At 37.9% G+C, this 12,358-nt stretch overlaps 1 protein-coding gene across 5 annotated transcripts in view; it reads right to left on the bottom strand.

Moving 5' to 3' along the window:
* UTRN (utrophin) overlaps nt 1-12,358 on the bottom strand; it is a 507,084-nt gene that overhangs the window by 286,064 nt on the left and 208,662 nt on the right. For all 5 annotated transcript variants that reach the window (XM_058667660.1, XM_058667612.1, XM_058667721.1 and 2 more), the window contains 3 exons: nt 10,984-11,139; nt 6,867-7,037; nt 1,385-1,564 (listed from right to left, as the gene is read on the bottom strand). In XM_058667660.1, coding sequence (XP_058523643.1) covers nt 1,385-1,564; nt 6,867-7,037; nt 10,984-11,139 — 507 coding nt within the window. The remainder of the gene's footprint in view (nt 1-1,384; nt 1,565-6,866; nt 7,038-10,983; nt 11,140-12,358) is intronic.

Genomic DNA, 12,358 nt, shown 5'->3' on the forward strand with positions numbered 1-12,358 from the left:
TCTCATCCAGTTCCCTGATTGTGGCCTGAAAAAGCAGCTGAGGACTGCCCAAAGCTTTGGGACCCTGCACCCACGAAGGAGACCCGGAAGAGGATCCAGGCTCCTGGTTTCAGATCAGCGCAGCTCTGGCTGTTGCAGCTGCCTGGGGAGTGAATCATTGGATGGAAGATCTTCCTCTATGTCTCTTCTCCCCTCAGTATATCTGCCTTTCCAATAAAAATAGATAAATCTTTTTTTAAAAAAAGTGTACACTGAAAAATAACATTCATGAGAATCTGAAATAAAGCTATTAATAAAAGCAAAATTTAACAAGCACATTCCATGAGCCAAGAACTTCATATTTACTATTATATTCAACCTTTAATAATTCTAGTATGTTATATTTAATATTTATGATATATATATAAATACTCTATTTTACATATACATGTGGATTGTAGCCTAGAGGCATTAACTTACCTAAAGTTATACATGTAGTAAGTCATAAACTATATAAATAAACCTGTGACAGACAGATCCAGACCAATCTTCATGCCCTATACACGTTAATTGATTTACACAAATACTCAAACACATGTAATCTATAATTTCCCATCTTTAGGCACTATCTAGTATGAGTTTGATTGAAGTCTTATCTCAGCTATATTAGAATTAGAATAACTCATGATAATCCTTTATATACAGTAGGATGTGGGCAGAGTTGTATATATTTATTGCCAGTATAAGAATCAATATTTCCACAAAATAACAGTGTAGTAGTACAACCAACACTTAACAGACATATAACACTACAAAATAATAATTTAAATACCTACCATTTGCATAGTTATTTAAGGGTACTACATGTTTTAAATCATGTAATCATTGCAAAAACCATACGAGGTAGATACGACAATGAATGGCCCACTTACAAACAAGAAAGCTGAGGCTTAAAAAGAGTTTTTGTAATCTGACCAATGTTACCAGTAGTCAGAATTTTCATGTGGGCCATCAGATGCTAAACACGCCCTCTTGGCTAGTATGCCATGATCAGAATATTATAAAAATTATTTGTATCTATCTATACATATTTCCAACTATGAGAGTATAAAAGCCAAATACAATATAAAATCCTTAAAATAAAAGCAGCTACATTTACTGAAACATTAAAGTACATGTTTCTACATACAATACCAACATGATACTCTGCAATACAGTATGAATTCTTTTGTGTTGTTATCTTTTCAAATAAAAAATAAAATGATTCCTGATGAATTCATTCATAAGCAAGACATTACTGGGGCAGATAGAAAATAGAATTTGGAATTAATAGAAGTTGCATGCATCTTAAAAATACTGACAGCTCAAAAGAAGATCTTGTCCTTTAATTCTTCTTGGAACTTACCAACAAGGTGTTGCACCAATCCTCGGTCCAGGTGCGGACCCGGCTCCAGCCAGCATTGAGTACACAGAGCCTCTCCTCTAGTAAACGTTCATTGTCTGAAATTAAATTTTGAAGGGCAGCACTACTCTCTGTGATGGCATTTAAATCAGCTTTTCTCTTCTCCAGATCCTTCAGAACATTCTAGAACATAGGATCACCAGAACATACTTGATCATTCACCACACTGTAAAAGTTTATGCGTTAAAATTTCAAAAAACTTTCTTTTCAGAGGGTCTGCAAAACTCCCAAACATTGCTACAATGAGACTTTCTAAGTTCTTAAGGAAAATCAAAATGTTAGAAATGGCGTTGTCACATAGTTAAAACCTCCACGTGCCAAAGCCAACATCCAACATGGGCACTAGTTCATGTCCCAGAGGCTCAATTTCTGATCTAGCTCCCTGCTCATAACATAGACAAAGCAGTGGAAGATAGCCAAGACCCCTGGAGACTGATGAAGCTCCTAGCTCCTGGCACCTGGCTCATTCTAAGCCACTGCGGCTACTAGAAGAATGAACCAGGGGTGGAAGAGCTCTGTGCTGTCTCTCTCTGTCTGGAACAGCAACTTTCAAATAAACGAATAAATCGTTTAAAAAACAAAAATGTTTAATGAAACACATACCAAAGAATTTAAGAAATCTAGGTATAGAAATAAACTTCTTTCATTTATTTTCAATAACAATTCCACTTAATTTTTCATTACATATAAACATCAATTATCTTCATTATTCTATATGTGAACAATCCATTTCATTTCCAATAACTAAACACTGGCAAAACACAAAGATCCCATATAGCACAGAGTTCTAAAAAAATTAATGAATAATTTTCTGTTAGATTATCCAAAGAAACTATTGCTATGTGCTACATTTATTTATAAAGATTATATCCTAAATATACCCACTTATAAATATATAAATATATTTTATCTCAAGTAAATTATACAAGAATTAGCAAGTCTATGCTTACAATAGTCTCACCAGCTCTCATCTTATGACTGATAAAACATGCCAAGAGAATACTCTAGATGGTTTCATGATGATTTGATTCAAATATTCGTAAGTTCAGACAAAATCTATAGTCACACAAACACAAACTATGTTGAAACTTGCAAGATTCTTTCAATCAAAAAGTAGCATGGAATATGCCAGGGAGTACAGTGGCAGGCGGGAATGATGACTCAAGGCACACTGGATTCTTCACAAGCGCATGGAAGGCCTGAGTTCCTGGCTCCTGAACTTGAACTCGCTCAGTCACTACAGGCATTTGGGGAAATGAACCTGCCTCTCTCTCTTCTTGTCCCTCTACTGCCTACCCTCCCTCCCACACAGAAAAATTAATTCACAAAGGTATCACGTGCTTATCTATCCTATCATTAATATCGATGCACCTTTTGGCAAGTGTCACATTTTCTTAAGCCAGTATTTAAATAAATCACTTTCAGGAGCTTACATTTATACTTAAATATCATTAAATCATGTCTGCTGAAGCACAGATTTCAAATGCATCAGGCAGAAGCAAAACACTCAGTCATATAAATGACTGCTGTATTTATAAAGACACTAAAATATTTCTTTCAAGAGCTCTTGCCCAAGAGGGGAAGAATCCTTGTAGACACAACCACTGCGCTCTGCGGTTAAGATTCTTGGGAGTCTTTTCAGGCCCTCCATGGTTATGTGCTGACTGATGGGAACTGACTTTAACAACCTCAAGAAAATTAAGGAAAGTAAAAACAGTGCACCCATGTGGCAGACCTGAAATAAGCTCTTGGCTTCAAACTGACTCAGCTTTGGCCACTGTGGCCATTTGGGCACAAGGAGATGACAGATTTCTCTGTGTCTTCTCTGTCTCTGTAACTCTCCCTTCCCAATACAAGTAAAACAAAATATAAAAAATGAAAACCTACTTAAGTTATGAAAATGTTATTTAAGTTTTACATTGAAAATAATTTTATATAGCCTTTAAATATAAATACAATAAAATGTGACATGTGAAGCTCCCTTAAATCTAAACACACATGTTAAAATAAGGGTGATTTTGTCAAATACTGATTTTTTATCTGATTTATACTTATGAACAAAATATTCTGTATGATTTGTATATACCCTCTTCATTACTTAAAATCTGAAACAAAATTAAATGGAAAAATTAAAGAATATTTAGCTCCAGAAGGGCAAACTTATTATAGTCACTATCTTAAAAATTATGAGAATCAACTAAAAATCTGAGTTTGAATAAGTGCACAAAGATGAATTAATATTAAATACCAAAAACGAGACAAAGATGCTTTCAATAAAAAATAAGAATTAAAGTAATATATATATATATATATAAGTGAAACTTCTCTCTACACACATATACATAAAAATGCTTATGAAGAAAATAATGAAACATTACACAAAAAAAATGGGGGGGGGGGAGAATGAGACACCATGTTTCCCGAAAGATTTAATATAACAAAGATGGCAATTCCCCTTCAAATTTATACACATTTAATGCAAACTCAAATTAAAATTTACAACATGATCATTTTAAGGATTTGAGAACAATTATCTTAATGTTAACTAAAGAGTAAAAATCAAAAGAGAAAAATAGACACAGAACTCATTCACTACAGTTAAAATACAAATATATTCTGAAAATACATAGTCAAATAGCTAGAGAACTGGTCTGTTCTTTATTTACCTACTTAATTTGAAAAGCAGAGATAGAGAGATCTGCCATGCACTGGTCCCATCCCACTATGTTTTCAACAGTAGGGTTGGACCAGGACAAAGCCAGGAGCGGGTACCTCAGTGTTGTCAGCTATATGGGTGGCAAACAGCAAACGCCTTGAGCTATTACCTGCTGCTTCCCTGGGTGCACAGTAGCAGCAAGCCAGAATGAACCACAGTAATGTATGAAGGGAAGAAAGCAAAGGAAACAGAGAGAAAGGAAGAAGAAGAAGGAGGGAGAGAGGGAGAGAGAAGGAAGGAAGGAAGGAAGGAAGGAAGGAAGGAAGGAAGGAAGGAAGGAAGGAACCATCATTGTAAGAACCGTTTGTATAAACTGCACTGAATGTTCGGCACTCCCATATGGAATGCGGGCATCCCAGGTGGAGTTCTAATCACTACCTCAAATGCCACCCGCTTTGAACTGGTTTTTAGAGGGTCAAATCCCTGAAGCACAGAACAAGCAAAACAATCAACAAGTAAGAATATAAGACTTTGGCCTGTCAAATCAGTGAGGAAAGAATTCATCACTCAATACATTATGCTAAGACAACTGGCTAACTATGGAAAACAGGTTAGAATTCTACCTCATGATATATAGGCACACACCAATATGGGAAGTTGGCATTGTAAGCTGTAGCCAACCCATGCTGCACAAAATATGCTCCAAGGAAATAACTCTTAATGTGCACTATGCGTTAGCTAACCTGTATGTTCATTATACACATTAGGGAAAATTGATAATAACTTACTCGGATATGAATAGAAAATGAAATATTAAAAATGAAAATGAAATACTACATATCTCTAGTATGCTATAACAAACTCTATAAGTAAAGACAAAGGTTAAACACAAAAATTTTTAAAGGTCATGAAATACAATATAATTCCCAGGAATCATTTTTATTTTATTTGGAAGGTGTAATTACAGAGAAAGATTTTTGATTAATTGATTCACTTTCCAAATGGCTGCAACTGCCAGGGCTTAGTCAGAATAAAACCAAGAGCCTAGAACTTCATCCAGGTCTCCTATATGAGTAGCAGGAGTCCAGTATTTGGTCCATTTCCAGCTACTTTCCCAAGTACGATGGGAAGTAGAGCAGTGGGATTCCAGCCAGTGCTCATATGAGATGCCAGCATCACAGGCAGTGGCTTAGCCTGCAATGTGAAAACACCTGCCCCCGTTTTGTGTTCCACAGTCTCTACATCCACAAGCAATTACACTCCAACATTAATCATAGGAAGCTTCAACAATGAGCATGCCTTTAGTTTTCAGTCAAAACCCATTTTGAGTAGCATGATGAAATCCTGCACCATCCTGCTCCATCCATCCCAGGAGGCACATCTCTCCGAGCCATATGTCTGCACTGTAGCTGCCTCATTTATCAGATCAGCTAACATGCCTGCTTTCAAATAACCCTTCCCTGACTGCACCATGGCCTGAAATCGCAACAACAGTGATGCTTGGTCATTCATCTATCCAAAGAGAAGCTACAGAGTACAAAAAGTGAAAATATTCAACTAAGGGGGAAAAAAGTATGCACTGACGTTGCCAGCAGCTATGGCAAAACAATTCTTGGACCCAATCAAGTACTTGGGCCCCTCCTGTACACACATGGGAAACCCAGAAGAAGCTCCTGGCTCCCAGCATCAGACCAACCCTGCTCTCGCTCTCTCTCTCTCTCTCTCTCTCTCTCTCTCTCTCCTCATCCCTTCCTCCCCCCTCTTTGTAACTCTGCCTTTCAAAGAATTAATAAATAATTTTGAACACCATAAAGGTCAGTGCCTTTCTTTTGCCTTCATCTACAATATACTCATGAACTGCCGCACTCCTCATTCTCCTCACACGTTCCTTTCTCTGCTTCCTTTTCACTCAAACAGCTCATTGCATAATCACAGTTTTCATGCGTTACTTGCTCAGCTGAGAATACACTTTCCAAGGCCTAGTAGCATGACTTTCTCACCAGTGTTACCTCCACAGAAGGCTCAAGGGAGCAGCAGATGCTCACAGCTCATGGCATCTCCTCCAGGTGCTCACAGTAAACACTTGCAAAGGACACAGTCCTCTATAAATAGCCATGACTGTATCAATCATTCATTTCTAGCACTTCTCTCCACATTCCTATTTCTTTTTAAAGAAATATGCAAATAGAATTTTATTTAAGAAGGAAAAAAATATTAAGAAACCAAGGAAAACAGAATGTCTTAGCAAAACGGCTACTGTGTGTTCCTTTTATTCTTTCCCTATGGCAGAACATGGCAAAAATCAGTCTATACTCTCCCAATTTCAAACTAACCACAGGGCTAAAGAAAACTCAACTTAATTTTTTTAAAAACTCTATTCCTCAGTTCTTTCCAGCAGTTAGTTGACAACAAAAGTTTAGCTACCAGTACAAAGTTACTACAGAAGATTGAAATTTGGCATGATTCTTTGTAAAAACTGAACACTGAGGAACTATCACCAATTCTGAAGTTTTTAATTACAATGTTTGAGTACCACGTAAGTATAATGTCTTGATGATCAATATGAGCTTAGTGCTTTTAGAATCAAGAGGAAAACCTCCTCTTAAATGTATTGTTGTCAAATGTTCTTAGAACAGATAGGTAGCAAAAATAATATGGGTAAAAGGCAATATTTACTATGAAATGCCAGGAAATGATATCCATCAGGAGTGCCCTGAACAAAGGCAAAGTTATACCAGCATAGTGTTAGGACTCTGAGTTGAAACTCACTTTAGCCCAGGAAATTTCTGCATCCAAGTCACCAAGCAAACCTTCTGAAGTAGACTTCTGTACCAGTTCAGCTTCAGTGGCAGAAAGCCATTCTGAGAGCGAAGCAGCCTCTTTCTTCATCTTCCGGGCCAACTGCAATGCTCTCTCCAGGTCCTGCTTGCCTTCTGTCACCTGCAAAGCAGGAGACATGACAGAGACTGAGACTGACATACCAAACGGGAACCAAGCAGAATGCTAGCTCATGTTCCAAATGGATTCACACTTAACCCCTATGACACATAAATTTTGTCTCCATTGCCTTAAGACCACTCTAGCCTCACAGTTCTGCATGAAGATGCTATACCGTGGTGGGTAGGTATCAGGCAGCACTGCTTTCAATCTTAGCCTATTACTTCCTAAGTGACACTGGCAGAGGTACAGAACAAATGATTTTGAGCACTCAACAAGAGCTCAGTCATGTCCTCAGAAAAAAGTTAAGGAATCAGTCATTAATAACTATTCTAATTTTGAACAAGGCACACTTTAGAAGCCTTTCAGTGAACAACTGAATTTAAAATACACACATTACCATGTACAAATTTGAGAGGGAGCTAGCAATGCTTTATTAATTAGGTGTTTTACAATTAATATGTAACTTAAAATACAGAGCACGACTATACAGCATGTACATAATTACAGTGTTCTCACTGTTATTGACAGAAAGCAAGATAAGCTGAAAACTCTCAAGTTCTTCAACAGCTTCTCTGCTGTGCTAAGGGATCATTCATGTTATGCCATAAAGACCTAGGTCCACATAAGCAAAATGAAGTTTAAGCACATTAAGGTCAAGACCATGGCAGGACAGCCATTGAATGGAACAGGACCTGACACTTTGAGTTGTGGATATCAGAACACTTTGAGTGAGAAGAACTTCTTTACAGTGCAAAACTGAGGCAATACCTTAAAGGGTATCATGGCACCAGATGTTAAGTCAAGTGAATTCTTATGTGCATATATCCACAGAGCCTAACATCTTAGTAGGAAAGTGATATGCCATATGTGAGATTAAACTTTCTTAGATGATATACAATGACAAAAAGATCAAATTTAATTAATGAGCAATGAAATAAATGATCTGCCCTGCGTGGTGTAATATCACTCTTTCATACCTTAAGGACTGACTGTGATTAAATTCCTTCGTAAAAGTAAATTTTTTTTTCCAACAGCGCTCAATTAAAATTCATGACCCTAAATTAATAGCACCTCAATGCAGACTTTTAAGAGACAAATATTTGAATTGCATTAAAACGTATTATGTATTCCAATGATACTTCTCTAACCTTGGCATACCCAGGCAATTACACAATTATCATAAAGCTTGATGCCACCAAAGATTTGTATATACCAGAAAGAAGATAATTTACAGTTCAATTTATAATAATCTACACTTACTCAGCCTAGTCAATACATTTAAGATATGCTGCATATTGAATTAGACCATTTTAAGATGTAAATCTCTTACCTCACCATCAATCTCCTCTCCCTCTTAGTCAACCATCCACTCCCACCAGAGGCATTCCCATCAGCCATTAAGCATACTCAAGGCTCCCGTGTCCAAACAAGACAAATGTCCTTCTCTGTCTCCAACTTCCCTAAAGAACTTCCTCTTTCTACCGTCCCCGAAAAATCCTCAAAACCATCTTCATACAGTACTATCTGCATTTTCTCATTCCCCTGCACATAACCCAGGCCCACACAGGTGGATTCTATCCACGACAGCAGAACTTGTCCTCGGTAAGTTCAACAATGACCTCAATGGCAATAGGCCCAATGGCCGTATCTAACTGGCTATCGTTTTTACCGTTGGATAATGTATTCAAAGCAAGTGACAACACTCTCCAAATATCATCTCCCCACAAACTCTGGAGACAGAGCACTCTCCTGGTGGGTAACACTTCCTGCTGCTTATTCAAGGTTCTCTTGAAAGCTCATCATCCTCAAAGTGCCCACTAGATGATCCTGTTTTTAAGACTTAGTGAGGATCCCCTACCTCTTTCACCATGTCCTCTCCCTAGGCATTCCCATCATGACTGAAACATTCAATACTACTTCTATGCAAATGAGCCAAGAAATCCATCTCTTTAGCACAGATAGAAACTCTCCCCAGACCTGACTAACCTGGTACCAAATCTCCCAAAGGCCCTTGACCCCCCAGCACATCCCATGCATCCTTATGCTTTCTGCATGTCCTAAGCTTTCCCTGAAGTATGCCACCCCAATGAAGTTCCCAGCCTTGATCATCTAGTTAATCTTACCACAACCCAGGAATCACCTTCCCTCTCACCCCATCCTGTACCCACTTCCTCCTGTATCACCAAGTCCCAGTGACTTCACGTACTTTATATGCCTGAAGTCAATCCACCCCCTTCATCTCCACTGTCCACCCTCTTCCAAGTCACCAACAGCTGACACAGAGAATATGCCAACTTCCTCACTGGTCTCTATATGCCCACTTCTATTAAACTCCTCCCTCAAACTGCTGTAACAGCAGAATGTATCTGAGCATACCACTCCCTGCAAATCTTGCAACAATAACTTAATTTTCCAAGATGGAGATCCCCAACGCTGAAGGTGCTACCAGGGCCTGGTCTCAGCAAAGCCTGCAACAATTGCTTAATGTTCTAAGAGAGATTACAATCCTTACCGCAGCTCTGACTTCATCTTGTCTCCCAGTCTCACATTTCCCACACAGGCTCTCTCTGCTCCAGCCACACAGGTGTGCCGCGCCTCATACTCCACGTGGCTCTTATACACACTACTCCATCAGCCTCAAAAATCCCACTGTGGCCTCACCCAGGTTAATCCTACCCATTTCTCAGACTACACTTTCCCTATGACCTGCTTGGGGAAGCTTTCTTAACACAGCGCTACACCCAAATCTCTCTTTAGTTATACTCTCAAAGTACCAAAAACATTCTTTCATAACATGGCAGAATGATAGATTTGGGTCATTTTTTGTGACTTTCTGGTTTATTTTTTCCTAATTCGTGATCCCAATTTCTATTTTAAGTAGAGACAACTTACATTTTCCCCCAACATATTCCTACTGCCTGTATAATTCCTGACACACAATGAAGTCTCAGCTGTGTTCAATGAGACTAGTTAGTGTTAAAACCATAGCCACAGTAAGAGGATAAAAACACAAATCAGCCACACCACTCCCACCCACAAATATGCCAAGCCAGTAAATACAATAGCATTTAACAACTCAGCCGTACAATAGACACAAGAGACTCTGTCTTATATGGTCCTCAAGCACAACGCATCAAAACATGTCACATCGGAAACCCAAACTAACAGACATAAGGATAAAGTTGACAATAAAATGTAGGAGCTGTTTATTCTTACAGACTTTAAATTATTCATGCATTTTCAGCCATTTCCCTCTAGGCTTAGGTGGAAACTGCAATCTCACTTCAGCTGGAACAAGTTAATAAATTAACAACCGGAGAAGGAGCTAAAACACAACCTAGCACAATTTTTCATTGCTGCCAGTGTTTCCCATTTCCTTTACTTGTTTGAGGTCAAAGACCCTAAATGAGGAAAGATAGGAAGCAGGCTGAAACCAGTCAATCCCACACTGTAAACAGCCTAGCAAATCCCATGGATTCACTATCTTACCAAGGCATAGCTGTTTCTTGGGAGGATTTTAAAATCCCAGTAGAGTAATATGGCCTTCCTGTCACTTACTATGAGCATTTATCAGAGCTCTGACACATACCACTACTCAATACTCTATTTGATGTAAAAATCCAAGGAAAATGTACTTTAGTTTGGAGGGGGCTGTTATTTGTAGAATTTCTTTAGAATAAATTATAAAATGTCAGTGGCCATTGGAAATATAAATACTAACCTGGATTATTATTAAAAAAAAACTTTTACTTAACTTTGCATCGTTATATTCACACGCATAAGGAGAGATAGTGAAAAATGACCAGAAACACTGAAAACAAACAGGATGTAATGTACAAATTTCAAGCAAGCATTTCCCAACAGGTGAAATGGAGAAATGCACAGCAAAGACAAGCAAAGAGAGGGTGGGTGTGCTCTGGGGCGAGGTGTGGCCACGCGCCCTCACCTGCGCCCCCAGGTCATTGTAGAGGACCTTCAGGGAAGTCAGCTGCTCGTCCATCCCTTTGGGGTTATCTGTTTGCTGCTTCTGGACAATATGTCTTCCCGTTTTGATGACAGTTTCCACTTCAAGTTTGACTTCACTCAAAGTTTTATACAATTTCTTAAAAACAACAACAAAAAAGTTGTAAATGGTAGTGAAGCATTGCTCACAGAGATTAATAGCAAAGAACTCACTATGGTCAAGTCTATGAAATCAAAGTTGTAATAACTTTTTCTAACTAGCTAAGAAAATAAACAGTATATGGTTATTCAAAAATAAATGTAGACATGTGTTTTGAATATATATGGGTACTTAATAAAAATGCAATATAAACACTTTCTATAAAGATGAGAAAATATTCAATAGCTAGCATTGCTTATATTTTATAAATCCTATTGATATAGAGAGTATAAAACATGTATACACAGCAAATTATTTGGCATATGGATAAATATAAATGCTATCCTCAATGAATTATACCCTCAACATAATATTGTACCCTTCTTTCTCACTTTATGATCCTCATTATGAATCCCATAATATGTAGTATTAATAGCTTTATTTTCAACAACAGCATCCATGTGAAATGCATATAATATTTACATATGAAGTAAAGATGGCAAAATGTTAAACATTGTTAAAGCCGATCACTCAGCCAGTATACTTGCTCTGATCCTAAACACTCTGTCTAGAAGAAAACGCCAGCTCGGCCTCTTTCCGGCTGTTAAAATTCAGAATTACCAGCTGTTATTTGTTTCCTCCCATTTCTCAGGAATGCCAAGTTTTATATATAAAAGTTGTTCTCAATCTAACTCACTTCAAACCAGAAAGCTTTATATATAGCTTCTCTTTACTCCATAACTTGAAATAACTCATAGGACACTGTGCCCTAACAAACCACTGAACTAAGCAATCTGAAGTCAATGACATCAATTGCTCTGTTTGCCACTCTATACCAAACAGCTAGCAGATAAGTGCATACCTATATGCAAAGAGGTGTTCCTTACAATCATGTGAGAAAAAGACAATACGGACTACAGTTTCGAAAAGCACAAAGAATTCTTGCCAGATTTCTCTTGTCCTAAACTGGGGTTAAGTTTCTTCAAGTCTCCGAAGCATTCCACTATTCCTGAAATCGTTTCTTCTTAGCCACGTTGTTTTAAAATTGCTACTGAATGGCATGCTCGTGCTCAAGACCTCGCACCTAACTTCTGCTTTCTCTCCTAGCTTTACGCTTTCATTCTCTTAGCAAATTCTTCTGCTGTAATATTGCTGACATCCATTCTTTAAAGTACAAAGCTTCCAACTTTGTGAATTAAAAGTGAACATTTTACTGTCA

This window comes from Ochotona princeps, chromosome 1 (genome assembly GCF_030435755.1).
Source record: "Ochotona princeps isolate mOchPri1 chromosome 1, mOchPri1.hap1, whole genome shotgun sequence".
Lineage (NCBI taxonomy): Eukaryota > Metazoa > Chordata > Mammalia > Lagomorpha > Ochotonidae > Ochotona > Ochotona princeps.